General features: G+C 45.1%; 4 protein-coding genes across 4 annotated transcripts; 3 read left to right on the top strand and 1 right to left on the bottom strand.

The window, feature by feature from the left end:
• Positions 2,560 to 6,188, top strand: LOC8081732 (probable mixed-linked glucan synthase 3). Its single transcript, XM_021454665.1, has 4 exons — positions 2,560 to 2,606; positions 2,740 to 3,079; positions 3,380 to 4,121; positions 4,463 to 6,188. Exons 2-4 carry the CDS (start codon positions 2,745 to 2,747, stop codon positions 6,062 to 6,064), a joined length of 2,679 nt encoding a protein of 892 aa, XP_021310340.1. The 5' UTR covers positions 2,560 to 2,606; positions 2,740 to 2,744; the 3' UTR covers positions 6,065 to 6,188.
• On the bottom strand, positions 7,913 to 10,590 carry LOC8084114 (probable mixed-linked glucan synthase 9). Its single transcript, XM_021452834.1, has 2 exons — positions 9,858 to 10,590; positions 7,913 to 9,785 (listed from the first exon to the last, which is right to left on the bottom strand). Exons 1-2 carry the CDS (start codon positions 10,587 to 10,589, stop codon positions 8,148 to 8,150), a joined length of 2,370 nt encoding a protein of 789 aa, XP_021308509.1. The 5' UTR covers position 10,590; the 3' UTR covers positions 7,913 to 8,147.
• Positions 13,020 to 14,315, top strand: LOC110432428. Its single transcript, XM_021452833.1, has 2 exons — positions 13,020 to 13,917; positions 14,025 to 14,315. Exons 1-2 carry the CDS (start codon positions 13,041 to 13,043, stop codon positions 14,069 to 14,071), a joined length of 924 nt encoding a protein of 307 aa, XP_021308508.1. The 5' UTR covers positions 13,020 to 13,040; the 3' UTR covers positions 14,072 to 14,315.
• LOC8084113 (probable mixed-linked glucan synthase 3) lies at positions 24,259 to 27,580 on the top strand. Its single transcript, XM_002462954.2, has 3 exons — positions 24,259 to 24,627; positions 25,003 to 25,744; positions 25,885 to 27,580. Exons 1-3 carry the CDS (start codon positions 24,392 to 24,394, stop codon positions 27,475 to 27,477), a joined length of 2,571 nt encoding a protein of 856 aa, XP_002462999.1. The 5' UTR covers positions 24,259 to 24,391; the 3' UTR covers positions 27,478 to 27,580.

The raw sequence follows: 27,580 nt of genomic DNA, 5'->3' as shown, positions 1-27,580 counted from the left end.
GAGGGTGTGTAAGATCGTGATCATACTTCTAATCTGGGCCGTTAAATCTGTAGGACATGTGCCGTGAGTCGTTGATCTTGCAGGTTGGATTTGCCTGGAGAAGATTTCAATTATAGTAGAGATTTACTCCTACGTAAGCAGTACAAACTCTCAGTTTTCTTAATTAATTTTCAGTAGATGCGCAACCCCTCCTGATTTCTTAAATACTCTACTCTTAATGAAAAACTTATGCTCCGACACATGTTGGTGAAAAATAAAATCTTAATAAACAAATAAAAAAAATCTAACGGTCCAACAACTCTGTCGATGCAAGTCGAGCAAGCAGACAAACAAATTAAAACAAGCTCTCTTGGCCTCTTGGGAAAGCGGATCGTCGCTGATCTGCAGGCGATTCTCCAGTTCCCTCCTCCTCCATGATAGGCCGCCGGATTGGCGACACATGACAGCCCGGATCGGCACAGGATGGATACGGTGTCCGCCCCTCGTCGGAGACCCCCCGTATTCTGGGGATCACCCGCGGTTAGTTGCTGGTACTGATGGTCCGATGAGGACAGGGGGATATACGAGACAGGAAGGTTGATAAATGCATGAGGACGACGCCGCTACTTTCTCAAGTGTGCTGTCAGAAGAGTGCACTCATTACTCATCAGCACGTAATTATACCTCCATGCTTGTGGTATGCGGTTTGCGTGTCCCACGTGCCACAATCAATTGACAATGCCATGCATGCATGCATGGTGCCCGGACGGACGGAATCCCCGAAAGGCATCTGCAGTCTGGCTCTGGTTTTCCAACAACGCACGATGTGAGCCGATCGAGCCAACAACCTGGCGGCACGTACGGGCTGCCGGAGCCAACAACCTCTGCGTCAATTCGAAAAGACGATGGTAGTACTGACTGTGGTTTTTAGGTGAGACCTCCATGACTGGCGGGCTTAGAAAGGGAAGGGTTCAATGGTGGTGATGGATTGAGGGCGCAAGCAAGGCGGCAGTGCAACCGTGAGCGGGCGGTACGGTGGAAGACAATCAGATGGGAGGTGCCAGCGGCGGGGGTGAGGACTGAGGAGTTGCCAGCGAATTCTCCAAATGGGATTATGGTATGACGGTATTGTCCAGTGGGAGTGGACGGTGGGCGGGGAGAGGTCTCTGGTGCCTGGTGGCCCAAATGATGGTCGAGGACTCGAGGTAGACGAGGCGGGGGCCGGCTGGGTCTGGAGGCGAAGAAGATGGTGTGCCGGTATCCATAGCGGCACCCACATCGGGTAAGAGGTCTGTGTGGAGAAGGTCATGCCGTCAGGGAACATGTGCCACACTTGCCACTGAATGTTAACGGTGTGCACAATGGAGGCAAGAGCTGGAAAAGCAAAGAAGGACGAACTGTAGGAGAGATTACGACCATCTACGCGAAATCTATATAAGATCTACTTGGGTCGTAGCAATTTTACAGAAGTCTTGCATTATAATTCAGTTTAAATAACGTAAGGGACTGTCTAGGTGCCCGGACCGGAGGGCCCAAGTCCTCCATGCCAAAGCATAATCACTAGTAGTCCAAGAAGAGGACAAGAAGCACAGGAGTGGCAAGCTCGTCGTGCCGAGCGCTCTCAACAGGAGTAGTTCAGCTTGAGCTATTAGTTACAGTACGTAGTTTTGCTGATGCGTTTTGATCCATTAATTAGAACTATTCTTTTTTGCGATCATGCCCATCCCCTAGGCATGTATTTTATTAAGCAGAAAAGAGTCCAACCCTAAGCACAGCAGCTAAGGTAACCGCGGTTACCTACAGAAAAGAACCTCACCCCTCCACTCGCCAAGCCGAAGTTATTACATTTGAACTAATTTGCTACCCTTTGGACAAACCGAACAAACAATCAAGCCGCCAGAAGCGCCGCCGAGCGCCGGTTACCAGCCAGGAACCACAGCTCCGCCTCCTCCTCAATCTCTGTAGCCAGCTGGACCGCCTGTGTAGCAATACCATAGAAGGTTCTCTTGTTTTTTTTAGAACTAATTTTGTAGCTATACTCACTTTCTTGTTGGAATACAGTGTATCCTAGAGATTTCAAGGCATACTACGAGAGAATACAAAGACTTGTGTACCCTTACTTCGTTTACTAATCAATTTGATCCTCGCATAAACTGCTTCATAGTTGTCAAGTAATACTGTAATAGTATAGTATCTATCTAATTTGTGCACCTAACTAGTGCAAAATGGTCCTTTTGCCTTTAAATTCTCTTGCATTTGGGTATGATTTTAGTGTTCATGTAATCAGGCAATGATTGCCATCCATTGGATCTAAATCAGATGGCTTAATTTGGAGCTTCTTCTTCCTTCGTTTGTTTCATTCAGCCATTGTTAGATGCATTTGGTTTTCCGTCGTCAGACGCCTACACTATAGGAAGCGTGCAAATGTAACACTCTACCGTGTTTCACCTCTCTCTCTCATCTTCATCTGTCCCCATTATTGATGATCAATAATTGAGCCATATACTCTACAGCCCTTCAACTAAGCCATTCTTTTGCATATATATATAGCGGTGTGGTACCCTGTTCTGGAGTATCAGAGAAGCGTCTCTCTTCCATTACGCGCAGCAGCAGGTCTCACGCATTACGTACGTGCGTAAGCACAAGCAAAACCTGTTGATCTATCCCATTATTATTTGCACACACACATATATAGTCTAGTGGCAAGTTTATCGAGGCATGCACTAACCTCCTCATGCTGCATATATGCATTGCTTGCAGGCTCCATGTCTTCGCCTGGAGCCAACGGAGGAGCGGCTCGCGAGGACGACGATCCCACCGGCCTCGGCGAGCCGCTGCTCACGAACGACGATGCCGGCGGCGGGTTTCACCCCGAAACGCTAGCCACAGTGGTCGTGGCCACCACCACTACTGCACCCAACGGCGGCAATGCCAAAGTGATGAAGGGTTCCATGAAGGCGGAGGCGAAGGACGACAGGTACTGGGTGGATGTCCACCGAGAGGTAACAGCTGCGGCGGACCTGGAGAACGGCGGCGACGGTGGCCGGCCGCTCATGTTCCGAGAAAAGAAGGTCAAGCCAGCCCTCCTGTACCCCTACAGGTAACGTGAGTGATGATATGAATTTCATTAACAAATGTGCGTACAACACCTTAATAAAAATTTGACTTCTGTATTGGGACTTGCATCATGCCATGCTGTGGTTTTGGCCTCCGTCTGCACCTCGGACACACTAATTACTTCTGTTTAAAATAAAAGGTTCACTTAAACATGGCTAATTGGTACTAGCTAGCTAGTGGATCAAACTTGACTGTGGATGTAGTAATTCCTTTGACGCTCGACATTTTATAGTGGCAATAATGCAAACACCTTACAGATTTTTTTTCTTTGTGCTAAACACAGGACACTAATTCTAATACGCCTCATCGCCGTTATCTTATTCATCGGATGGCGTATCAAGCACAATAACTCCGACGTCATGTGGTTTTGGACGACCTCTGTCGTCGCCGATGTCTGGTTCGCCTTCTCGTGGCTGCTCTACCAGATGCCGAAGTTCAATCCCATCAAAAGGTCCCCTGACCTGGATGCTCTACGACAGTACTACGACCTCCCTGATGGCGACTCCATCCTTCCAGCCATTGATGTCTTTGTCACCACCGCTGACCCCATCGATGAACCGGTGTTGTACACTATGAATTCTATCCTTTCCATCCTCGCCGTTGACTACCCCATTGATAGGTATGCATGCTACCTATCTGATGATAGTGGCACACTGATCGAATATGATGCTTTGGCTGAGACGGCAAAATTTGCCGCTTTGTGGGCACCCTTCTGCCGGAAGCACTCAATTGAGCCGAGAGCTCCAGAAAGCTACTTCCAGCGAGAGGGGATGATCTACAACGGCAAATCACCGAGTGAGTTCATTAATGACTATAGGCATGTGAACGTGGAGTATCAACGGTATAAGGCAAGGTTGGAAATGCTCACCAGCACTATTAGAGAGAGATCGAACTTCTATAACAATATCAAAACAACAAAAGGGGATGTAAACGCGACTTGGATGGCGAACGGGACACAGTGGCCAGGAACATGGCTTGAGCCAATAGACAATCATAGGAAAGGACATCATGAAGGAGTTGTTCAGGTATAAAATCAACTTTATGGTTATGAATAAGTTCATATAAGACATTAGCAAAGTACTTTATATTTTGTAGTAGTTAGATACCTATAGAGTAAATTACACGTGTGGTACTTAAACCTATTCTTAGAGTCTAATCTATGTCTCGAAACTCTAAAAAGTGCAGATCTAGATCTCTAATATACCCCAATTTATGTAGCCCACCTATATAGAGATCTAGATAAATAGGGGTATATTAGAGATCTAGATAAATAGGGTATATTTATTGGTAATTTAGGAACCACCTATATAGTTTATTGATAATTAACATATGAAATTCCTAAATAATGTGGTTCTTTGTTTGACAGGTTGTGCTAGAGCCTCCAAATGGTGGTAAGACACAACATGACAATATTGTGAACCCACTCAATTTTGATGGCATTGATGCACGCCTCCCAATGCTTGTCTACATGGCTCGTGGAAAGAGCCCATGTTATGACCACAATAAGAAGGCGGGTAACTTGAATGCCCAACTACGGGTTTCTGCTCTACTCTCTAATGCACCCTTTGTCATCAATTTCGACTGTGATCACTACATCAATGACTCTCGAGCTTTGCAAGCTGCTATGTGCTTCATGCTAGACTCAAGGGAAGGAGATAACATAGCCTTCGTTCAATTCCCCCAACGTTTTGAAAATGTTGACCCAACAGACAGATATGGAAACCACAATAGGGTTTTCTTTGATGGAGCTATGTATGCCCTAAATGGTATCCAAGGACCTTCTTATCTCGGCACTGGTTGCATGTTTCGCCGCCTTGCGCTCTATGGTATTGACCCACCACGCTGGAGACCTAATGACATTCTGGTTGATAGTAGCAAGTTTGGTAACTCCATACCCTTCTTGAACTCAGTGTTACAATCCTTAAAACAAGAAAGCCACATCTCACCGCTAAACCTAGATGACTCATTTATTGCTGAGATGATGCTGGTCATATCATCTTCCTTTGATATAGGGACAGACTGGGGGAGGGGTGTTGGGTATATATATGAGATGGCAACTGAGGATATGGTGACTGGCTTTCGCATCCACAAGCAAGGGTGGCACTCCATGTATTGCACCATGGATGTGGATACATTCTGTGGCACTGCACCAATCAACCTAACTGAGCGTCTCTACCAAATTGTTCGATGGGCCGGTGGTTCTGTAGAGATGTTCTTCTCCCATAACAACCCATTATTAGCTGGATGTCGGCTCCACCCAATGCAACGGATTGTATACCTCAATTATAATATCTACCCTATCACATCACTTTTTCTCCTACTCTACGCATTATGCCCAGTGATGTGGCTTCTCCCCGAGGAAATACTGATCCAGAGACCATTTACTCGATATGTTGTATTCCTCATCATTATCATTGCATTAATTCATACCATAGGCATCATGGAGATAAAGTGGGCGGGTACCAAATGGCTAGATTGGTGGCGCAATGAACAGTTCTTCATGATTGCCTCATTGAGCGCGTACCCAACGGCGTTGTTGCACATTGTTGTGAAGCTCCTCACAAGGGGTAAGGGGATCCGCTTTAGGGTCACCTCGAAGCAAACAAAGGTAGAGGACAATGAAGACAAGTATGCTGAGATGTACGAGATGCGCTGGGTACCTATGTTGATCCCAGCTATGGTGGCCCTGTTCTCTAACACCATGGCTATCGGCGTGGCCATAGGAAAAGCAATCGTGTATGGTGGGGTATGGCCTAAGACACAACGTTTGCATGCGATGCTAGGCCTGTTGTTTAATGTGTGGCTCATGATTCTCCTCCAACCATTTGCTTTGGCACTCATAGGACGTTGGAGCAAGAAGCCTAGCATCCTTTTCATCTTGTTTCCAGTGGCATTTGTGGTCTTTGCACTGGTGTACATTTGTGTTCATGTTTTTGTTGTCAATTTCTTTCCATCCATGGAGATATAGCAAAATAATTGTACCTTTAGCTGATATAATTATTATGTATAATAATTGTCGATGGGACAATTTAAACCAAGCAATTTGTAAAAGGGTGATTAATATCTATGGTAGTTAAATTCATAGTCTGGAATATTTCTATAGCTTGGTATACTCACGAATGTCTCAAAGTAGCTCAGGTCTTGTTTAGTTCCCTACCTAAAAATTTTTCACTCATCATATCGAATCTTTTGATATATGCATGGAGCATTAAATGTAGACGAAAAAAACTAATTACACAGTTTAGTTGTAAATTTTGAGAAAATCTTTTAAGCCTAACTAGTCCATTATTAGCTATGAACCAACATGTGCTAATGATGGATTAATTAAGCTTAATAATTTTTATGGTTTCTAAGCGAGCTATGTAATTTGTTTTTTGATTAGTCTACGTTTAATACTTCAAATGTGTGCCGATATATCCAATGTGACATAAAAAAATTTACTTTTCGCGAAATAAACAAAGCCTCAGTTCCCCAGGGAAAAAAAAGAAAGGTTGTCTGAACTTCAGCCCTACACATGAAACCATGAAACCAAGAGAAAAAATAGGTGTGTTCACAATGGACCCCAAGAGATGTCGTCACCACACCAGCCAAGTCATTCGCACCCCTGCCAAATCAATTGATAGTTCATTTTGGCAGTATGTCACGTATATATATATATGGACGTTTACACATACATATATATATGAAGAGAGAAGAGAGGGCAATTACACCATCAGGGATATTCTCATATATGGATTAAAGTGGATATATGGGCATTCAAATAAACTCTTATATTCATTTGAATTTATCTACTAAATCTATCAATTATTCAGCAGTATTTTTCTCTCATAACAAATCAGACAAACAGTTCTCTCAATCATGTCTTTTGAGCCAAACCTTCTACTGCACTTTCCACCCCTCTCTTTTTTTTAAGGCACAATGGGGTTAGATGAACAGAGCAGAACATACAAGAACAGACGTGCAGGGGCGCACGTGTAAGGGCAGGCCATACATCCGCGAATGGAGTCCTTATTTCTTTTTTTTTCTTTCCCATAAAGTTAAAAAAACAAATCATAAAAGCAATAACTAAATAGCTTGAACTCCTTGTTTCTATAAAAATATTTATCAAAAAATGGTATATGTATATTTTTACAAAAGTATTTTTCAAGACATATTTATCCATATAGTTTTCACATTTTTAAACTTAACAACTTAAAAGTTATTTATAATTTATATTCTAATGTTTGACTCAAAACTTGTCCAAAACAACTTTTTTATGAGTACGGAGGGAGTACACCTCTAGATGCCAATGCAATCCACGATGAGTGTTGACACGTGGATTAATAGAGACATGTATCCCGTCATAACTCCTTGTCGGTTTAAATAAAAAAATAAAATTATAGATCTCAAATATTATCAATAGTGACTAATAAATTTTAAGGTAATTTCAAGTAACACTTTTGTACCATCTCAACTAGTACAAGTAAAGTATTACTTTTATAATTTTTATTTGTCTTTGTGTAATTTTTTGTCGTTGTTTTCCTAAAGAAATAATTGTAAATTATTAGTTGTCTTTGTGCCAACATAAATTAGATTTTGTCGGGTTTATGATTTTTTTTCTAACACGTCTTTTATTTCAGTACCAAAAATTGCAGATTGCGACTTCAGAAATTACAGTAAATGAAATTTGCAATTTTATAATATAAAACATATGCAATAAACGTCCCCTGAAAGAAAACTACAATTTAGGCACCTGAATTTTAGTAAATCTTTATATGTTATAGGTGTCATGATCATCACAAAATAAATTGTAGTTTTAAAATTTTATAGGAGGATAAAATAGAAATAGCTATATGACATTTTTATTCTCATTTTTCATGAATAATCGATAGTTTATTTTCTCAGCATTTTTATTCTCACTCTCTCTTTTTTTTAAATATTCGATAGCTTATTTTTCTCTCGTCGCAAGACAAGGCAAGGCACTGACATATTTGCTATCTCAAACAATAATCAGGTAAACCCACCAGAACGCCGGAGATATGGCGCCTATGCCTGGCCATCCTCCCAGCCACTCAGAGCGCCGCCACAGAACCTGGAGCAACTACCGCCAGGACCGCGACGTACGCGGACGCGATGATAACGAGCATGGCCACGAGCAGGACGAAGAGCAGGTAGGTCCTCTTGCTCCATCGCCCCATGATCCCGAGCGCGAACGGGTACAGCAGCAGCAGCACCCACACGTTGAAAAGCAGCCCGCTCGCCGCGCCGGCGACCTGCGCGAACGACCACCCGAAGGCGGCCGCCCTGCCGACGGCCACGCCGATGGCGGCGACGTTCACGGCGATCACCAGCACGGTCGGCACCAGCAGCGGCGTCCACTGCACTTGGTAGAGCTCCGCAAACCTCTCCCCCGCGGCAACGCCGCCGCCGCTCGCGGACACCAGCTTCGACGTCAGCTTGAACGGAATGCCCTTGAGGCCGACGAGCCTGAGCAGGCTGTGCAGCACCGCCGCCGGGTACACGCCCGTCGCGCCGATCATGTAGAACTGCTCGTTCCGGCACCAGTCCAGCAGCGTCAGCCCCGCCCACTTGATCTCCACCATGCCGCTCACCTCCATCATGGCGATGCCGACGAACATGTACAGCGCGTAGGTCTGGAACGGCTTCTGTATGTAGAACTCGCCGTCGCCGGGGAGCCACATCAGCGGGAGAAGGTCGTAGACGAAGATGAAAGCCGCCGAGATTGGGTAGGCCGTCATGTTGGTGTAGGCGGCGCGCTGCATCGGGTGGAGCCGCCGGCCGGCTAGGAGCGGCGAGTTGCGGGAGAAGAACATGTCCAGGGAGCCCCCCGACCAGCGCAGGATCTGGTGGAGGCGCTCCGTGAGGTTGATCGGCGCCGTGCCCCGGAACGCGTCGGGCTCCATGGCGCAGTACATGGACCGCCACCCCTTCCGGTGCACCCGGAAGCCGGTCACCACGTCCTCCGTCGCGATGTTGTACACCCACCCGACGCCGTCGCCCCACTCCGTCCCGTCCTCGTACGCGCAGGTCGCGACGTCGGCCAACTCCGCCACGAGCCGCTCGTCGTCGAGCGACGCTGGCGGCGTGAGGGGCCGTTCCTGGTGCGCGGCCAGGGTCACAGAGGTGATGAACGGCATGGAGCCGCCGAACTGCCTGCGGGGGTTGTTGTCCAGGAGCTTGGAGGCGCCGTCGCCGGGCTGCTGCCACCGGGGCGGGTCGGCGCCGTAGAGCGCGACGCGCCGGAACATGCAGCCGGTGCCGACGTAGGAAGGCCCCTGGATGCCGTTGAGGCCGAGGGAGGTGGCGTCGAAGAAGACGCGGTTGTGGTTGCAGTACCGGTCCGTAGGGTCGACGTCGTCGAAGCGCTGCGGGAACTGGACGAAGGCGGTGTCGTCGCCGTGGCGAGGGTCGACCATGAAGCACATGGCGGCGCGGAACGCACCGGAGTTGTTGATGTAGTGGTCGCAGTCGAAGTTGATGATGAAGGGCGCGTTGGAGAGCAGCGCCGAGACACGCAGCTGCACGTTCATGGCGCCGGCCTTCTTCTGGTGGTCGTACCCCGGCCGCTTTTCACGCGCGATGTACACCAGCATAGGGAGGCGCACGTCCACGGCGCTGAAGTCCAGAGCGCTGGAGGAGCTCGCCGGCGTGCCAAGCTGAGGCTCGTCGCCGGGATGGTTCAAAATAACCTGCGTCATCAATATAGCAGTTTGATCCTCATACAGTCACTCTCGTGTACAAACAGCCATGTCATGTACTACCTGGACAATGGCGGCGTGGTGTCCTTTCTTGTGGTTTTCAGCCGGCTCAATCCAGGTGCCAGCCCAATGCGTCCCATCGGCCATGTACGTCGCATGGTCACCACCTTGTTTGGCCTCCGACCTCTGGGGAATGACGGTGAACAGCGCATCCACCCGAGCCTTCAACTCCTCGTACTCCTGGCGGACGTGCCGACGGTCGCCGACGAACTCCCCTGGCGCGTCCCCAGCGTACGGCCCGTCCGCCGTCGCCGCGAAGTAGCTCTCGGGTGCCCTCGGCTCGACGCGGTGCTTCCGGCAGAACGGCGTCCACAGCGCGGCGAACTTCGCCGTCTCGAGCAGCGCCTCGTAGTGGACGAGCGACCCGCCGTCGTCGGAGAGGTACGTCGCGTGCCTGTCCACTGGGTAGTCCGTGGCGAGGATGGACAGGACGGAGTTCATGGTGCAGAGCACGGGCTCGTCCACGGGGTCCACGGTGTTGATGAACACGTCGACGCCCGGGAGCTGGCTGCAGGAGCTGCCACCGCCGCTGGGAGTGGCCGTGGGAGGATCAAAGTGTTGGTTGAGGAGCGCGAGGTTGGGGACGCGCCGGATGGGGTTGAGCTTGGAGGCCTGGTTCAGCAGCCAGCTGACGGCGAACCAGAAGTCGCCGACCACCGTGACCCACCAGAGGACCATGCTGTCCGAGTTCCGGTGCCTAAAGCGCCAGATGAAAAACTGGACGATGACAACCATTCTGGCCAAGGTCAGTAACCTGTTTCACGGCAATTGGAGAAACATAAAGAATATTAGAAGATGAAAATTGTATTTAAATTTCTGTTATTTTCTGGTCAATTCTAACGGTGGTATTATAACATTCAATACAGGTCGTTGATTAAACTATATCTAGCTAGATTCTTTTTTTTTTAAGAATATATAGTGGAAAAACCTCCTATACTTGAGCAAAACAAGTCCGGTGTCCGGCTCTCTCAAAACTGATTGGGCCGTTTGTGACGCTGGTTTTGAACTTCGATTCCCTGTGGAAAAATCCATCCAGCTAAGCTCGGCCCAGAACAATAAAAAACACTTCTATTCCATATTTTAAATGGCGAGTTAAGACCAAAGTGTTTAGCGTTTTATAAACCGTAAAGCAAAATTATGCACAAACACAAATGGTGGCACAATTTTTTTCAAGCTATTTCGGGCTATAGCGGCAAAAATAGCTCCATGCTTTTATTTAAAAAAAAAAACTATTCTTCCTTCCTTAACTATCGTAAAACTCGACTTTTCATCCCTCAACTCTAAAATTAGAAATAATTCCTCTCTCATCTCTCAAAACCGATCACTTGACCTCCATGGTGGTTTTTCGTTTTTTTAGGTTTATTTTGGTTGAATCTTTAAAAAAACATAGTAAATCATAAAAAAATCATAAAATAAAAAATTCAACTGTGTTGGACTCTACATGATGGTATGCTTTAGAACAAAGTTTTTACTATAACTTTAGATATATTTTTCTATAATTAATTCATAATTACAGTTTCTCTAGTCCAATTGTAGTGAAATTTTTATGATGGACGAATAATTGTATGTCTGAGCTGTAAAAAAATTCATGTTCATTGGATCATATATGACCGACTTATAGATTTATCTATTGATTTATCTAGATAAATCAATAGCTCGGTCAGACATGATCTAATAAACATAAAATTTGTTCTGTGTAACAAGGCCTCAGTTACATGTGTTTGTTCTATGTACAGGGTCAGTTCGGTCAGCCTGCAGCAGCATCAATGCAAATTGCCTTGATTCATCCTACGCACAGTAGCCATTAGAAGTGTATTGGGCCAATATATGTGTGGACGCAACAAAGCGTGTCTATCATAGATCAGTTAGTTGGGTCTCTTGTGGTGAAATGTGTACATCTGAGTTTAAGCCCTCGGTTTGACATGAGTGTTCGTATTTTCTTGTATTTATTTTAGGAATTCACAGTACTATGCTTTAAGGTGTAGGCGGCGTCCACGTCGACACCGAGAAGTCTATGGTGACTTTATGAATTTCAAGATCTGACAGTTTAGTCTTTCGGAGATACTCATCGAAGTAGGGTTTGCGTATGTGTGTTCATAGAGGTAAGCGTGCGTGCATCTTGTGGGTGTCTTTGTGAATTTCGAGATCTTCTAGTTCAGTCATTTAGAGGTGCTCATAAAGGTAGGATTTGCGTATGTATGTTCATAGAGCTGAGTGTATGTACATGTTATGGGCGTCTATGTTGTATTGTGTAATTTTAAAATTCTACCAGCTCAGTCTTTTAAAAGTGCTCATAGGACTAAGGTTTATGTACATATATTTATAAAAGTAAGTGTATATGCATGTTGTGATGTGTAATTGTTAAGCGCCCCCTACCTGTCTTTACCCATACGCATGCATGCATGCAGCTTTGTGCATGCTATGGATATGATGTAGGTTTTCACTAATACTGTAGTTCATGCATTTTAGTGAGGTCGGAAATAGTATATGTCGTTTCCGACCGGAGGCTGGCATGTAATCTCTCCGTACTCCGTATACTGGGCCTTGTTTAGTTTAAAGAAAATTTATAAAATTTTTCAGATTTTTCATCACATCAAATCTTATAGCAAATACATATTTATATCGAATCTTACAACCTATGTATAAAGCATTAAATATAGATAAAAATAACTAATTATACAGTATATTTATAATTTGTGAAACGAATCTTTTGAGCTAAACATAGGTGCAGGCAAAAGCTACACGTCGAACGTCGTCTAGTTACGACAGAAGGAGGTCGGACTAAACTTGCATCCTAGCTAACTGTTAGGTTGATCTCAGGCCCAGCCCAACGGCTGGGGCCTCTTACCCCCTGGATCGCGCCCTGATCGGGGGCGCCCAACCGATCCATGGTTGGTGGGCCCCCGACGCGCTGCGCTATATAAACAGGAGTGGGGGCCGCAGGCACGTTTGACGAAGTTCGCCGTGCACAAAACCCTACTCGACAAACCCTAGGCCATCCGATCGGCTTGCGCAGTGGCGTCGGGAAGCACCACTGCGCCTCTCTCCTACCCCGCCGTCGTCGGTCAGTGCCGGTGGAGGCCCGAAGGACGACGGGATCTACTCCGCCACCGCGTCAGCACTCTCGACATGGACGCCACCGGATCCGCACTCGCCGGGAACGCTGATGACCAAGCACTCAATGCGATGCACTTCATCAGTGCAATCCCAAAGCTGACGGGGCAGAACTATGTTCTGTGGCGCGAGGAACTTGATGCTGCTCTAGCACTTGCTGAGATAGATTTGGCTCTTCAGGAGCCAAAGCCCACTGAGCCAGAGGAGCCCGAAAGGGCTCAGAATGAGACCGATGAAGCTTTTGCTAATCGGAAGCGAGACTTTGCTCCCATCAGAGCAAAGTATGATCTTGAGAAGTACAAGTGGGAAAAGTCAAACCGCAAGTGCAAGATTGTCATCAAGAAAACCATCACAGAGGGCCTAAGAGGTGCCATCCCAGAATGTGAGACAGCAAAAGAATACCTTGAGAAAGTGAAGAATCAGTTTACTGGTTCCACCAAAGCCCATGCTTCCACCCTGATCCAGAAACTCACTAACATGAGGTTCACAGGGGGGAGTGTGAGAGAGCACATTCTGAGCATGAGCACCATGGCAGCCAAGTTAGAGAAGCTAAAGATGCCCCTTGCTGATGGTTTCCTCATTCACCTAGCTCTAAACTCACTTCCTAAAGAGTATGAGACATTTGTTGTTAACTACAACACACAGCCAGAGGAGTGGGATTTAGAGAAGGTGATTGCTATGTGTGTGCAAGAGGAAGAAAGGCTCAAGAATGCAAATGGTGGTTCTGTGAACTTTGTGAAAGGAAAGAACAAGAAGCCATTCTACAACAAGAAAGCTCCAGATGCCTCCACCTCCCAGAACAAGGGAGGAAGCACTTCACAGCCTAAAGCACACCCAAAGCAAGACAACCAGCACAAGCAGGAGGACCCGGATCGCTGTAGATGGTGTAATGAGACAGGGCATTGGAAGCATGACTGCCCTAAGTTCATGAAACATTGCCTAGTGAAAGGTGAGGACATTATAACTTTTGTTGATGAATCCTTATATCTAAGTTATGCTAGATCCACATGGTGGATTGACTCAGGTGCAACTGTTCATGTTGCAAACTCTTTGCAGGGATTCAGTGGAGGGAGAACCCTTCAAAGAGGAGAAAGACAGATTAAGGTGGCCACTGGTGTTGAAGCTGAAGTTCAAGCTATAGGAAATTTATCTCTAGATTTAGCTAGTGGCTTCACCCTTGAGTTGCATGATGTTCTTTATGTTCCCTCTTTAGCTAGAAATTTAATTTCAGTTTCATGTTTGTCAGACTATGGTTTTGATTGCCATTTCAGCAAGAATGATTGTAAGCTACAGTTAAATAATAAATGTGTGGGTCTTGCCTTCCGACAAGACAAACTTTATTTATTATCTTTGTCTGAGAATGTGAATGCTGAATGTAATAATGCTGAGAATGCAATACCCGCAGATGCTAGCAAGAAAAGAAAGAGAATTGATTCCTCATCGAAATTATGGCACTGTCGTTTAGGCCATATTTCGAGGGGGAGAATAGAACGCTTAGTCAAAGAATCAATCCTCCCACCATTAGAACTCTCAGAGTTAGAACAATGCGTTGATTGCATTAAAGGCAAGTTAGTAAAGAACATAAAGAAAGGCGCTAAGCGAAGCATGGGAGTACTAGAATTGATCCACACAGACATCTGTGGACCTTTTCCAGTGACATCTGTGGATGGTTTTGATTCCTTCATCACATTCACAGATGACTACTCTCGTTTTGGATACATCTATCCAATCAAAGAACGCTCAGAAGCTTTAGACAAATTTAAGATATTCAAGGCTGAGGTTGAAAACCAACTAGACAGAAAAATCAAAGTAGTAAGATCTGACCGTGGGGGGGAGTACTACGGTCGACATACCCCTTATGGACAAGTTCCTGGACCTTTTGCAAGGTTCTTACAGGAAAATGGCATAGTAGCCCAGTATTCAATGCCAGGGGACCCACAGCAGAATGGAGTAGCAGAAAGGCGTAACCGTACTCTAATGGATATGGTGCGCAGCATGATGAGCTATTCCACTCTGCCATTGAGTTTGTGGATGGAGGCCTTAAAAACCGCCATTCATATTCTCAACAGAGTTCCAAGCAAGTCAGTACTTAAAACCCCGTATGAGTTGTGGACCAGCAGGAAACCCTCAGTCAACCATCTGCGTGTCTGGGGGAGCCCCGCTGAAGCAAAAGTGTTTAACCCAAACATAGGAAAGCTAGACCCCAAAACAGTAAGTTGTCATTTCATTGGCTATCCAGAAAAGTCGAAAAGTTATCGTTTCTACTGCCCTGGTAGACATACCAAGTTTGTGGAAACGAGACACGCTAGTTTTCTAGAAGATCAGATGATCAGGGGGAGCAAGGCAGCGCGAGAAATTAACCTTGAAGAGAAGCGGGTGTTCGTGCCCATTCCCATGGTGCAAGAACCCTACTTTACGCTGCCTGTTGTCGTTGGATCTACACCAGTAGTGACAACACCTGCTGCTTTTTTGCCTATGGCCAATTTGGAACCTGTCCCTCAGGAGCCGAATGAACCCATAGTCGAAGAACAACAGCCCCAACAAGAGCAACCTCAAGAAGAAATGCCAGTAGCAGAAACTTCTGGCAGACCTCAAAGAGCGAGAAAGTCTCCTATTCCAGATGACTATATAGTCTATGAATGCGAAGAAGTTCAGATGGAGGATGAACCCACTTCATTTGAAGAAGCCATGAGGAGCACCGAAGCATCTAAGTGGCAAGAAGCCATGGAAGATGAATTAAAGTCTATGAGTACCAATAAAGTTTGGGACCTAGAGAAAATTCCTGAAGGAGCCAAAACAGTAGGCTGCAAATGGGTCTACAAGGTGAAACGTGACTCCAAAGGGAACATAGAAAGGTACAAAGCAAGACTGGTAGCCAAGGGTTTTACTCAGCGAGAAGGGATAGATTATAATGAAACATTCTCTCCCGTCTCGAGCAAAGACTCTTTTAGAATCATAATGGCCCTAGTGGCACATTTTGATCTAGAATTGCATCAAATGGATGTGAAGACAGCTTTCCTCAATGGGGATCTAGAAGAAAGTGTATACATGGCACAACCGAAAGGTTTTGTTGTGACAGGAAAAGAAAGAATGGGCTGTCGCCTGAAGAAATCCATTTATGGATTAAAGCAAGCATCCAGGCAGTGGTATTTAAAGTTTGATAAGACAATCAGAAAGTTTGGGTTTACAGAGAACGTTGAGGACAATTGCGTATATGCAAAGTTTAAGAATGGGAAATACATTTTCCTAGTACTGTATGTAGATGACATTCTACTAGCCAGTAGTGATGTCACTCTACTGCAGGAAACCAAGAGATTCTTGTCCTCAAATTTCGATATGAAAGATTTAGGTGAAGCTTCCTTTGTCTTGGGCATAAAGATTCACCGAGATAGAAGTCGAGGGGTATTGGGATTGTCCCAAGAGGCATATATAGAGAAAATATTGAAGAAATTCAATATGCATAAGTGTAGACCTTCACCTGCTCCTATTGTAAAAGGTGACAAGTATGGGGAACATCAATGTCCCAAGAGCAAGTTCGAGCGCGATCGCATGCAAGCCGTTCCATACGCTTCAGCTGTCGGAAGCTTACAGTATGCTCAAGTGTGCACACGCCCAGACCTGGCCTTTGTGACCGGGTTACTTGGTAGATATCAAAGTAATCCAGGTATGGAACACTGGAATCTAGTAAAGAAAGTCTTAAGGTACTTGCAAGGCACGAAAGGGCTCATGTTAACCTATAGAAGATCTGATGACCTACAAATAGTAGGGTATTCAGATTCTGATTACGCGGGAGATGATAGAAAGTCTACCTCAGGGTATGTATTCACTCTCGCGCAAGGAGCCATATCATGGAAGAGCTCAAAACAAACAATAGTCACTGCATCGTCCACAATGTATGCTGAGTTTATTGCTTGTTATGAGGCATCAGGACAGGTGAATTGGCTTAAGAAATTTATACCCAGTTTAAAGGTGGTCGACAGCATCGATAAACCACTAAAGTTGTATTGTGACAACGAGCCAGCAGTGTTGTATGCTCACAACAATAAGTCAAGCAATGCAGCCAAGCACATTGACATAAAATATTATGTTGTCAAGGATAAAATCCGGGATCACGTCATAAGTCTTGAACATATAAGCACAGAAAAGATGCTAGCGGATCCGCTTACCAAAGGCTTACCGCCCAACGTGTTCAGAGAACATGTAGCCGGCATGGGTTTAAGGGAAAGCCTGTGATTCCTGGATAGTAAGGGGCCCAAGGCGAGAATTCATCTCTAAATAGAAAAGTGTTTGTGGCTGTCTAATCTAGCAGTGATAACTGTCAAGATGAAGCATGCTCAATACACTGATTTGTGATGGGGTGAGTTGACAAAGCGAGATAGCACAGTTGAGATCAAGGGGGAGAATGTTAGGTTGATCTCAGACCCAGCCCAACGGCTGGGGCCTCTTACCCCCTGGATCGCGCCCTGATCGGGGGCGCCCAACCGATCCATGGTTGGTGGGCCCCCGACGCGCTGCGCTATATAAACAGGAGTGGGGGCCGCAGGCACGTTTGACGAAGTTCGCCGTGCACAAAACCCTACTCGACAAACCCTAGGCCATCCGATCGGCTTGCGCAGTGGCGTCGGGAAGCACCACTGCGCCTCTCTCCTACCCCGCCGTCGTCGGTCAGTGCCGGTGGAGGCCCGAAGGACGACGGGATCTACTCCGCCACCAGCACTCTCGACATGGACGCCACCGGATCCGCACTCGCCGGGAACGCTGATGGTCGAAACCCTAACCTATCTGTTTCTCTGTTTCTAGTAGTAGATTAATCATATGCATGTGCCACTGTTTACTGCTATATGTTATTTGTACCCCGACTCGATTCACTGCTAGTAGATCCTGTTTTTATCACTAACTACTTGCAGGGATCAATCCACATTCACAACATCTTTATCGTCAACATGGTAAAATGTACATTGCCTCTGAAACTCCTACTAATCGGCTGGCTATTCCGATTAATGAATAAATCGTCTGACGAAACTCCTGACAGCTTTATTACCAATAATATTAGTCCCATAATAACGTACCTGTAAGTCTGCAGGAGGATGCCTTTAACCTTGAACGTCCGGTACAGCAGCGGCCGGCGGCGGCAGTCCTTGCCGCCGTCTTCCTCCGCCGCCAGCACCTCCTCCTCCTCCTCCTCCTCCTCGTCGACGGGCACCCAGTACTTGTCCTCGCTGATGCCGCCGGCCCGCCCCGCCTTGCCGTTGTCGTTGGCCAGCAGCGGCTTGGCGAGACCTCCATTATTTCCAGCCGCCGGCGAGAGCATGCCTTCCATGACCTGGTGGACTGCTAGCTGCTGCTACCAGCGCACTTCGAATTCGACGCAGTGTGCGCACGGATTGGAGGGAGCAAGTACATGGCACTCACTCATTTTATACGCAGATCGAGCTGAGCCGTACGTGTTTGGTTTGGTCCTCCTCCGGCCGGCATCAGGTGAACCCGCCGAAAGCCCGAAGCCATAATAATGAATTCGTCTATTATTGGTTCCTCACGATCGCTTGTGCTTAACTGCTTAATGGAAGCACTCGATCGGTGATATGGACGTTGCGGTTCAACACTGATCGAGAACCAATTAATCAACAACATTTTTGCTTTAGGGATGCAAGCAAGGCAGCTTATTCACAAATGTAAACCCTAAAAAGTTAAGCCTATTTACGGGTTCACAGAAAATCCATCTTGCATTTTTCTATAGTCAGCCTCGGTTCTAATAATATCAGATCATTCCGGATCACCTGAAACCTTGCACACACAGCTCTAGGTGCAGTTATGTGCTACTCCTACATATACATGAAAAGTTTCGACACCAATTCGATCACATTTGAATACAAGGAATTAAACCTTAAATCCGCTTCATTCTCAAGAGCGACTCATGCAACCCAATCTTCGTTCCGTGGGCTAACGAGTGTTTCGTTAGTTAGTATATGTGGACTAGAATGGAGGCAACCCGGCAATGCATGCATGCATATGGCTGACTCACCGCCGTTACAACAACTAATGAAAGGCAGCAGAGATTGTGCCACACTGCCACTCCATGCATGCTTAGGTGCATTAACTATATATATATGTGTGTGGCGGCCCTTGATGACTAGTGCCAGTTTGGGGTATACACAGGCAAGCCCTTAGCTTGTGTGCCGACGGTATTATGGATCGGTTGGTTCAGTAGCATCTCCTGTGATTGCGACTTATTATTACTGGGGTTGTTGCCTTGGCGGTTTGTCTCTCCTGGCAACTGCAAGTTCGGCGCCTGAGACCGGCATTGATGACGTCTCCAATGCCACAGTCCTCGTTAATTAGAAGCTTTCTCGTGAGATCCTTACAACCTCGAGTCTCGGTTGAAACATCTCAGCTATTGGGTCCGCATTAGCCACATATGTCATATGTGGACGTCTAGCTTACTCCTCCTTAAAGACATTCTCTCGTATCCTAAGCTTTCTTGCTTGTTTGCTATGGCGTGTGAGGTGGCATTATTTTTTTGTTTATGCTTTGTTGCATGGCTTCGGTATGGCTATACATTGCTAAATGAGTAGCTCGGCCTAACACGACATGGATCCATTTAAGCACGGCCTATTTAAACATGGGCCTAATAGGCACGAATAAGGAACACATTGTATCAGGCCTGCAGCCAATGGGCTCAACCCGAGGCCCAGCTTCAAAGATTCGTCTTGTAAATTCATAAATAATCTGTATTTAGTAGTCTATACATGCAGTAGTGAAGCTAGAGCGAAATAGAGGAGATGCGTCGCATTAGTTAGCAGCAAAACAAAAGCATAAATCTATGTATGTTTTTAAGAAATATAGACAAACTAACCGGTAACATCACAATTCAAAGTGAGATATATGAAAACAAATAATTTAGCTCTTTTAAAAATGTGGTACAAAGATTTTTTTAAAAAAAACTTTTCATTTTCATATTTTCTTTATTTGTGCGAGCGAGGACAGCCATAAAAAAACTAAAATATATGGCATGTTTGGATCAGCTAGGACACGTAAGAGGACTAGTTAGAGGCTTGACTAAAAAATTAATAATCTAAAAAAAAACTAAAAAATTAGTGCATCTATTAGCTCCTGATCGAATGAACTAGAGTTAAAAATTAGTTGATTAACAATTAGATTTATGTATCCCAAAGTTCCAAATATGTCCTTATTCAAGCCATTCGGTGATCAAACCATCAACAACAAATGCTTCTTATGCACGTCCTTTCATGAAAATAATAAAACAATATGATCATTTACTATATGTAATCAAATATGGTTTATCTTTTTTATATAATTTACTCATTTTATTCAATTGAACATAACTCGACTTCAAAAGTTCAAAAAAGAATATTAATAAAGAACAAAAGAAAAAGAGACAAGAAACCAAGGCCACCCATCAGCCAACAGTCATGTTCTTCTTACGTACTATCCAAGAGTCAGACTGAACAGCAACACTCTGCGCCTGATCGACAGCGAAAACGAAATGAAAACCTGATAGCGAGCCATGCGCATAAGTAGCTAGGCATGCATCCACTCGTACAGGCACGCATGCGCCGCTGCTGGAGAGAATTATCGGCAAGGACGACTGGTGCAAGTCTAATAACTACCTTTCTTGCGCCGGTCTTGTTTAGATCCAAAAAGTTTTTATACTTTGACATTGTAGCACTTTCGTTTTTATTTGATAAAAATTGTTCAATCATAAAATGATTAAGCTTAAAAGATTCGTCTCGTGATTTGTAGGAAAACTGTACATTAGTTTATGTTTTTATCTATATTTAATACTCAATGCATGTGCCGCAACATTCGATGTGACGAGAATATTGAAAAGTTTTTTATTTTTGGGTGAACTAAACAAGTTGTTTAAGCAGGACACGTATTTATGGTACTGATGCTGGACACTGTTCACTTTACACTACTCTGGCCCTGTTTAGTTCCCCACTCAAAAATTTTTCATCCATCCCATCGAATCTTTGGACACATGTATGGAACATTAAATGTACATAAAAAAATAAACTAATTATACAGTTTGGTTGAAAATCGCGAGACGAATCTTTTAAGCCTAGTTACTCCATGATTAGCCTTAAGTGCTACAGTAACCCATATGTGCTAATGATAGATTAATTATGCTTAATAGATTTGTCTTGCAGTTTCCTGACGAGATATGTAATTTGTTTTTTTATTAGTTTATAAAAACCCCTCCCGACATATCCGATGTGACATCCAGGAAATTTTCATTTCCAATCTAAACAGGGCCTTGGTCAAAATTGACAATAGCCGTTAATATGGCAGATATATTCAGAGTCTGATTCAGTTATTTATTGCTCCAGCTTGCTCTTAGATCCATCGGCGGGTTGTTTACACGCGCGAGAAATGTGCGTTTCGAAGCAGTCCATGCATTCCCCATCCTGTTCCTCCGTGCAGTCCTGTGTTGAATTTTGCACCGCACACCGATCAAGTGGTCGATGAATGATGGTTTGATTTGACGGACGCACGTGTTCAGCCAACTTCCCTTTTCTTCCGGCGAGTACACTCTGCGCTGATTTTCAAGCAGCGCGAAAATCTCCATCAGTTGTTAGTCGTTTTCTGCGTTTTTATTAGGCACTGTTTAGTTCACCCTGAAAACTAAAAAGTTTTCAAGATTCTTCGTCACATCGAATCTTTTGACACATGCATGAAACATTAACTATAGACGAAAACAAAAACTAATTACACAGTTTAGCTGTAAATCACGAGACGAATCTTTTGATCCTAGTTACTTTATGATTAGATAATATTTGTCACAAACAAACGAAAGTGCTACAGTATCGAAACCTTTTCACTTTTCGGAACTAAACAAGGCCTTACACTCTGTAAAAAAGGGTTCTTTTCTCTTTCTTTTACCCATCTAATAAAATTTTGGTAAAGCTTTGCGCTTTTTTCTAAAAAAAAACATGTTCCATATTTGACTTTTTAGATAGTCTCTATTTTCTGAATATTGTCTCCAATACCATTACATACTACAAAAAACATGATCTTCTATTCTTTTTCACTAGAACCCCAAACAATTTCTCAATCCTCTTAGCACTTCAAAAATTCTACCCACTTTAAACCATGCACCTCTATTCTTTTCTTTCCTATATATCCTTCTTCCCCTAGGAATACAGAGTGCACCGCACACACGGGAGGGACCTCAGTCGACGGTGCCGAGTGGGGAGGAGGCATTGTGTAGGGAGAAACCAGGCTTGAGGAGATGTTAGGTGAGGAGGAACCGAAATCGGATGAGGAGGAGGTGTTCGGAATGAAAGTAGTAAGATTGGTAGATTTGAGATCTTGATCATATTTTGTCTGATAATGCTGATTCTATCGGATTATACACAATATATAAGTTTCTTTATTTGATAAAGTTTAAAGACTATAACAGTGAATTTGATTAGTTTCATAAACTTCAATTAATTAAGGTGCACTTCTTGACATTATTTTCAATGCTTCTTATTCTTAATTTAAATATTATTTTATTGCAGCCAATAATTTGAATTTTTATTTGTATCAACTACTCCCTCCGTCTTCAAATAAATCAATTCCTAAAATCTATACTAGTCAAACTTTAATTAACTTTATATATATAAAAGGGTAACAACAGTCAACCCTGTCGTAACTATGTTCATTTTGTAAAAGCTGTAGGCTGTCCAGACTTACTTCACCAAACTGTCTGAACTCTCTCATTCTAAAGTAGTAACTAGATAAAAATATTAATTTCCTGTTAGCTAAGAAAGTTTGCCACCAACCGAGAGACATAGTAGACAAAGTCACAAAGCACAATGAAAATTAGTTTTGCAGTCGCAAATAATTGCAGTTGAAATAGTTATATCAAAACGTTTTTTCCTTCTTCCATGACTGAACCCAGGATCTAATTTTTGTTAGTCACCGAATTCAAGTACCCCTAAATGATGAGTCCCTCATATATGTTATGCTTAGAATCTTAATCTATGACTCTTGTATGCATGATTAAAGCCGCAGCCATATATATAGGCCGTGTTTAGTTTTTTTTTATTTTGATATTGTAGCACTTTCGTTTGTATTTGGCAATAATTGTCCAACCATGGACTAACTAAGTTCAAAAGATTTATCTCGCAAATTACAGGTAAATTGTGCAGTTAGTTATTTCTTTTATCTATATTTAGTGCTTTATGCATGTGCCGCAAGATTTGTTGTGACAGGAAATCTTGAAAAAAGTTTTTGGATTTTAAGTTGAACTAAACAAGGCCATATAGCTAAGCAGAGATCCCGCTACGCATAATAGATGCATAGATTCTCCTCATTTTTTGATTAGCACGTGAATTTACACCCTTATTTTTCTGGGATCAACTGGACAAATTTCTATATCTCCCCCTCCTATCGATCAATACGCACCCGGAATCACAGCAGAGCACCCAGCACTTAGATCTGATCTCAACCGCTGCGAAAGATATTCCTGTTTCCTGACATATATATTAAAAAATGGATTCATAATGCCCTCGCACAGTACTAGTGTGGGGAAAAAAACCAACGGTAGACAGGAGCATGCAACAGATCATGATATAAACTAACTAAATCCAGCCATCCAGGCCAAACGTCTACTTGCACTTGAAACTAAGTGGCCTTAGATCTGAAAGGAGAAGCGAACAAACAACTGCGTCAAGAAAATGGTTTTCTTTCTCCCCTTCCATGTCCATGGCAGCTGCTGCTGATGCTTGGCTGCGTGCCCAAGCAGGCAGATCCGATCATTGCAACTGCGCTACCCACTTGCGTGGTTGCTCCAGATAAAAAACGGAAGGAGAGACAAATTCATCTGGTTTCCATCTTCCATTCCTCCTTCGCCGATGCAGGGAGCAGCGCTAAAGAAGCTCACTTTCACAGCGCCCAACCTCGCACACCGCCAATTGCATGCCCAGTAGTAGAAGTTACAGAACCAGCAGCTAACTAATCAGCCACAGAGGCACAGACGGTGATGGGTGACGAATATGCCTGACACAGATGCAAATGTATAACAGCGCTAGCTCCAGCCTCACTCTAGCTACTTGCACCACGACGTGCACTCCCGTGAATTCCGGCCGTTGCGTTGCGGTCAGCTAGCTCGCAGTCGCAGCGGCACATATGGACGGGGCTTGATCTGTGCCTGTCCTCGCTGTTCACTGTCCATAGTCCACGTTTTCTGCATGAGCTTGTGTAGTTTTTAGTCTGTACACACCGCCGGATCGAGCGATCCATTGCCCACAGCTCGCACACGTTGCCGCCGCCTATATAAGCGCGGCTAGCTCCTGTCTTCCTCCCGTCGTGCCCCACTGCACTACCTAAAGTGTCAGTGTCCCCACGGTACCAACCTCTGGTCTTGGCAAAGGAGAGAAAAAAAAGTAGCAGTTACCTAGGGACCTCACCTGCTAGCCATGGCTTCACCGGCGCCGGCAGACGGTGACAATGGTGGCCTCACTGACCCACTTCTAGTGACCGCAACCGGCCATGGTGCCACCCCGAGGAAGGCTGGCCTCGGTGCCAAGGGCAAGTACTGGGTGGCCGCCGACAAGGCCGAGAGGATGGCTGCGAAGGAGGCCGGCGGTGAGGACGGCCGCGCGCTGCTGTTCCGGAAGTATAAGGTCAAAGGCGGCCTTCTGCACCCCTACAGGTAAAGCCAGCTCTGCAAAATCGAATGTGCATGGCATGAACAGCAGTCCAAATATGTGTACTTAGTTATTTACAGTTTACTATGTAAACAGGCTGTATTTTTGCTAAACGCGCATTTCCTAGTTGCTTGTTAGACCTTTGCCTGCTTAGATCCTAGTACTGGCTTAATAAAAAATTGCCAGAAAAAATTTCTTTAGTGGACAAACCGTTGACCAGAGCATCCACCGGGGGCTCATCATCATCCAAGCACTAATAATATAGTAATATGGATTGCCAAAAGGAGATGAAAGGATCTTGCAGTAGGATTGCAATTTCCTATTCTGGCTAGCTTGCATTTCTATGGCCTGAGAACTGACGACATGTTTTCATGTTACAGGTTGCTGATCATCATCCGATTAATCGCTGTCCTCGTCTTCTTCGCATGGCGCATCAGGCACAACAAATCTGATATCATGTGGTTTTGGACAATGTCCATAGTCGGTGACGTCTGGTTCGGCTTCTCGTGGCTCCTCAACCAGCTCCCAAAGTTCAACCCCGTCAAGACCATCCCAGACCTTGCAGCCCTCAAGCAGCAGTTTGCCTTCTCTGAAGGCACCTCTAGGCTCCCCGGCATTGACGTTTTCGTGACCACTGCCGATCCCATTGATGAGCCCATACTCTACACCATGAATTGTGTCCTCTCCATCCTCGCTGTTGACTATCCAGTCGACAGGCTTGCCTGCTATCTCTCAGATGATAGCGGGGCACTCATCCTCTACGAGGCATTGGTCGAGGTCGGAAAATTTGCGCCTCTGTGGGTTCCATTTTGCCGCAAGTACTCCATTGAGCCAAGGGCGCCAGAAAGCTATTTTGAGCATGTGGCGCCACCACAAGCTGGAAGGGTGACGCAGGAGTTCTTGAATGATTATAGGAGGGTGCAAATGGAGTATGATGAGTTCAAGGTGCGCCTGGACATCCTCCCTGATGCCATCCGCAAGAGATCTGATGTTTATAGTAGCATGAGAGCTGCAGAAGGAGATCAAAAGGCAACTTGGATGGCAAATGGAACACAGTGGCCTGGCACATGGATTGATCCAACAGAAAACCATAGAAAAGGACACCACGCTCCTATTGCCAAGGTATCAATGTTCAGATTTGTTGTTGTTGAAATTCTGAAAATGAGAAACTCATGCAATCCAATTACTTCTTGCATCGGAAATTCTGCATAATGTTTGCTTGTTACAGCAAACCACTAATGGTTTCATTCCTTCTTTAACAGGTTGTGCTGCACCATCCAAGCAGTGGACAACATCTTGGTTCACAACCCATCACTGAAAGCAATCTCAGCATTACCACCACTGACGAGCGCCTCCCAATGCTTGTTTATGTCTCTCGTGAGAAGAACCCAAGTTATGACCACAACAAGAAGGCAGGTGCCCTGAATGCACAACTGCGGGCCTCTGCTCTCCTCTCTAATGCCCAACTCGTCATCAACTTTGACTGCGACCACTACATCAACAATTCTCAAGCCCTAAGCTCGGCTGTGTGCTTCATGCTAGATCAACGAGATGGTGATAACACCGCTTTCGTTCAGTTCCCACAGCGCTTTGACAATGTTGACCCCACAGACCGCTATGGTAACCACAATCGTGTCTTCTTTGATGGGACCATGCTTGCCCTTAATGGTTTGCAAGGACCCTCATACCTCGGCACTGGTTGCATGTTCCGTCGCTTAGCACTCTATGGTATTGACCCACCCCATTGTAGAGCAGAAAACATCACAGCCGAAGCTAGTAGGTTTGGTAACTCCACAATCTTTCTAGATTCAGTGTCAAAAGCCCTGAAAAATGACAGGTCAATCACACCACCACCAATTGATGACACATTCCTTGCTGAGTTAGAGAGGGTTGTGACATGTTCTTATGACCAAGGTTCTGACTGGGGCAAGGGTGTAGGGTACATCTATGACATAGCCACTGAAGATATAGTAACAGGATTTCACATTCACGGGCAGGGGTGGCGCTCTATGTATTGCACAATGGAGCATGATGCGTTTTGTGGTGTTGCACCGATCAACCTAACAGAACGCCTCCATCAAATTGTGCGTTGGTCTGGTGGGTCTTTAGAGATGTTCTTCTCCCACAACAACCCATTCATTGGTGGTCGCCGGATTCAACCTCTTCAACGTGTCTCCTACCTCAACATGACAGTCTACCCAGTCACATCAGTATTCATCCTGATCTATGCTCTAAGCCCAGTGATGTGGCTTATCCCTGACGAAGTATACATCCAGAGACCATTCACTAGGTATGTCGTGTACCTTATCATAATCGTCGTGATGATTCACATGATTGGCTGGCTTGAGATAAAGTGGGCGGGGGTCACATGGCTGGACTATTGGCGCAATGAGCAGTTCTTTATGATCGGCTCGACGAGTGCATATCCAATGGCAGTGTTGCACATGGTAGTGAACCTCCTCACAAAGAAGGGCATACACTTCAGGGTCACTTCCAAGCAAACAGCCGCAGATGACAATGACAAGTTTGCGGACTTGTATGATTTTCGATGGGTGCCAATGCTCATCCCAACAATGGCAGTTCTGGTCTGCAATGTTGGTGCCATTGGTGTAGCCCTGGGCAAAATAGTGGTAAACATTGAAACATGGACAGCGGCGAAGAAGATGCATGCTGCATTGGGTCTGCTGTTCAACATATGGATCATGTTTCTCCTCTACCCATTTGCACTAGCAATCATGGGGCGGTGGGCGAAGAGGCCAATCATCCTTGTAATCTTGCTGCCAGTTGTCCTTGTACTTGTTGCCATTTTGTATGTAGGTCTCCATATCTTACTTGCTGGTGTAATTCCACTCTAGGCGATATAGAAGGCAATGTAATTCCTTGTGTAGTTACCAAGGAACCAATTATTTTCCTTTTATCAATAAACATTGCATTCTTACTTCTAATAATATAAAATAA

This window comes from Sorghum bicolor, chromosome 2, assembly GCF_000003195.3.
Source record: "Sorghum bicolor cultivar BTx623 chromosome 2, Sorghum_bicolor_NCBIv3, whole genome shotgun sequence".
In the NCBI taxonomy this organism is placed as follows: Eukaryota; Viridiplantae; Streptophyta; class Magnoliopsida; order Poales; family Poaceae; genus Sorghum; species Sorghum bicolor.
The sequence above is the reverse complement of the archived record's forward strand: the minus strand, read 5'-3'. Positions and strand labels throughout refer to the sequence as shown.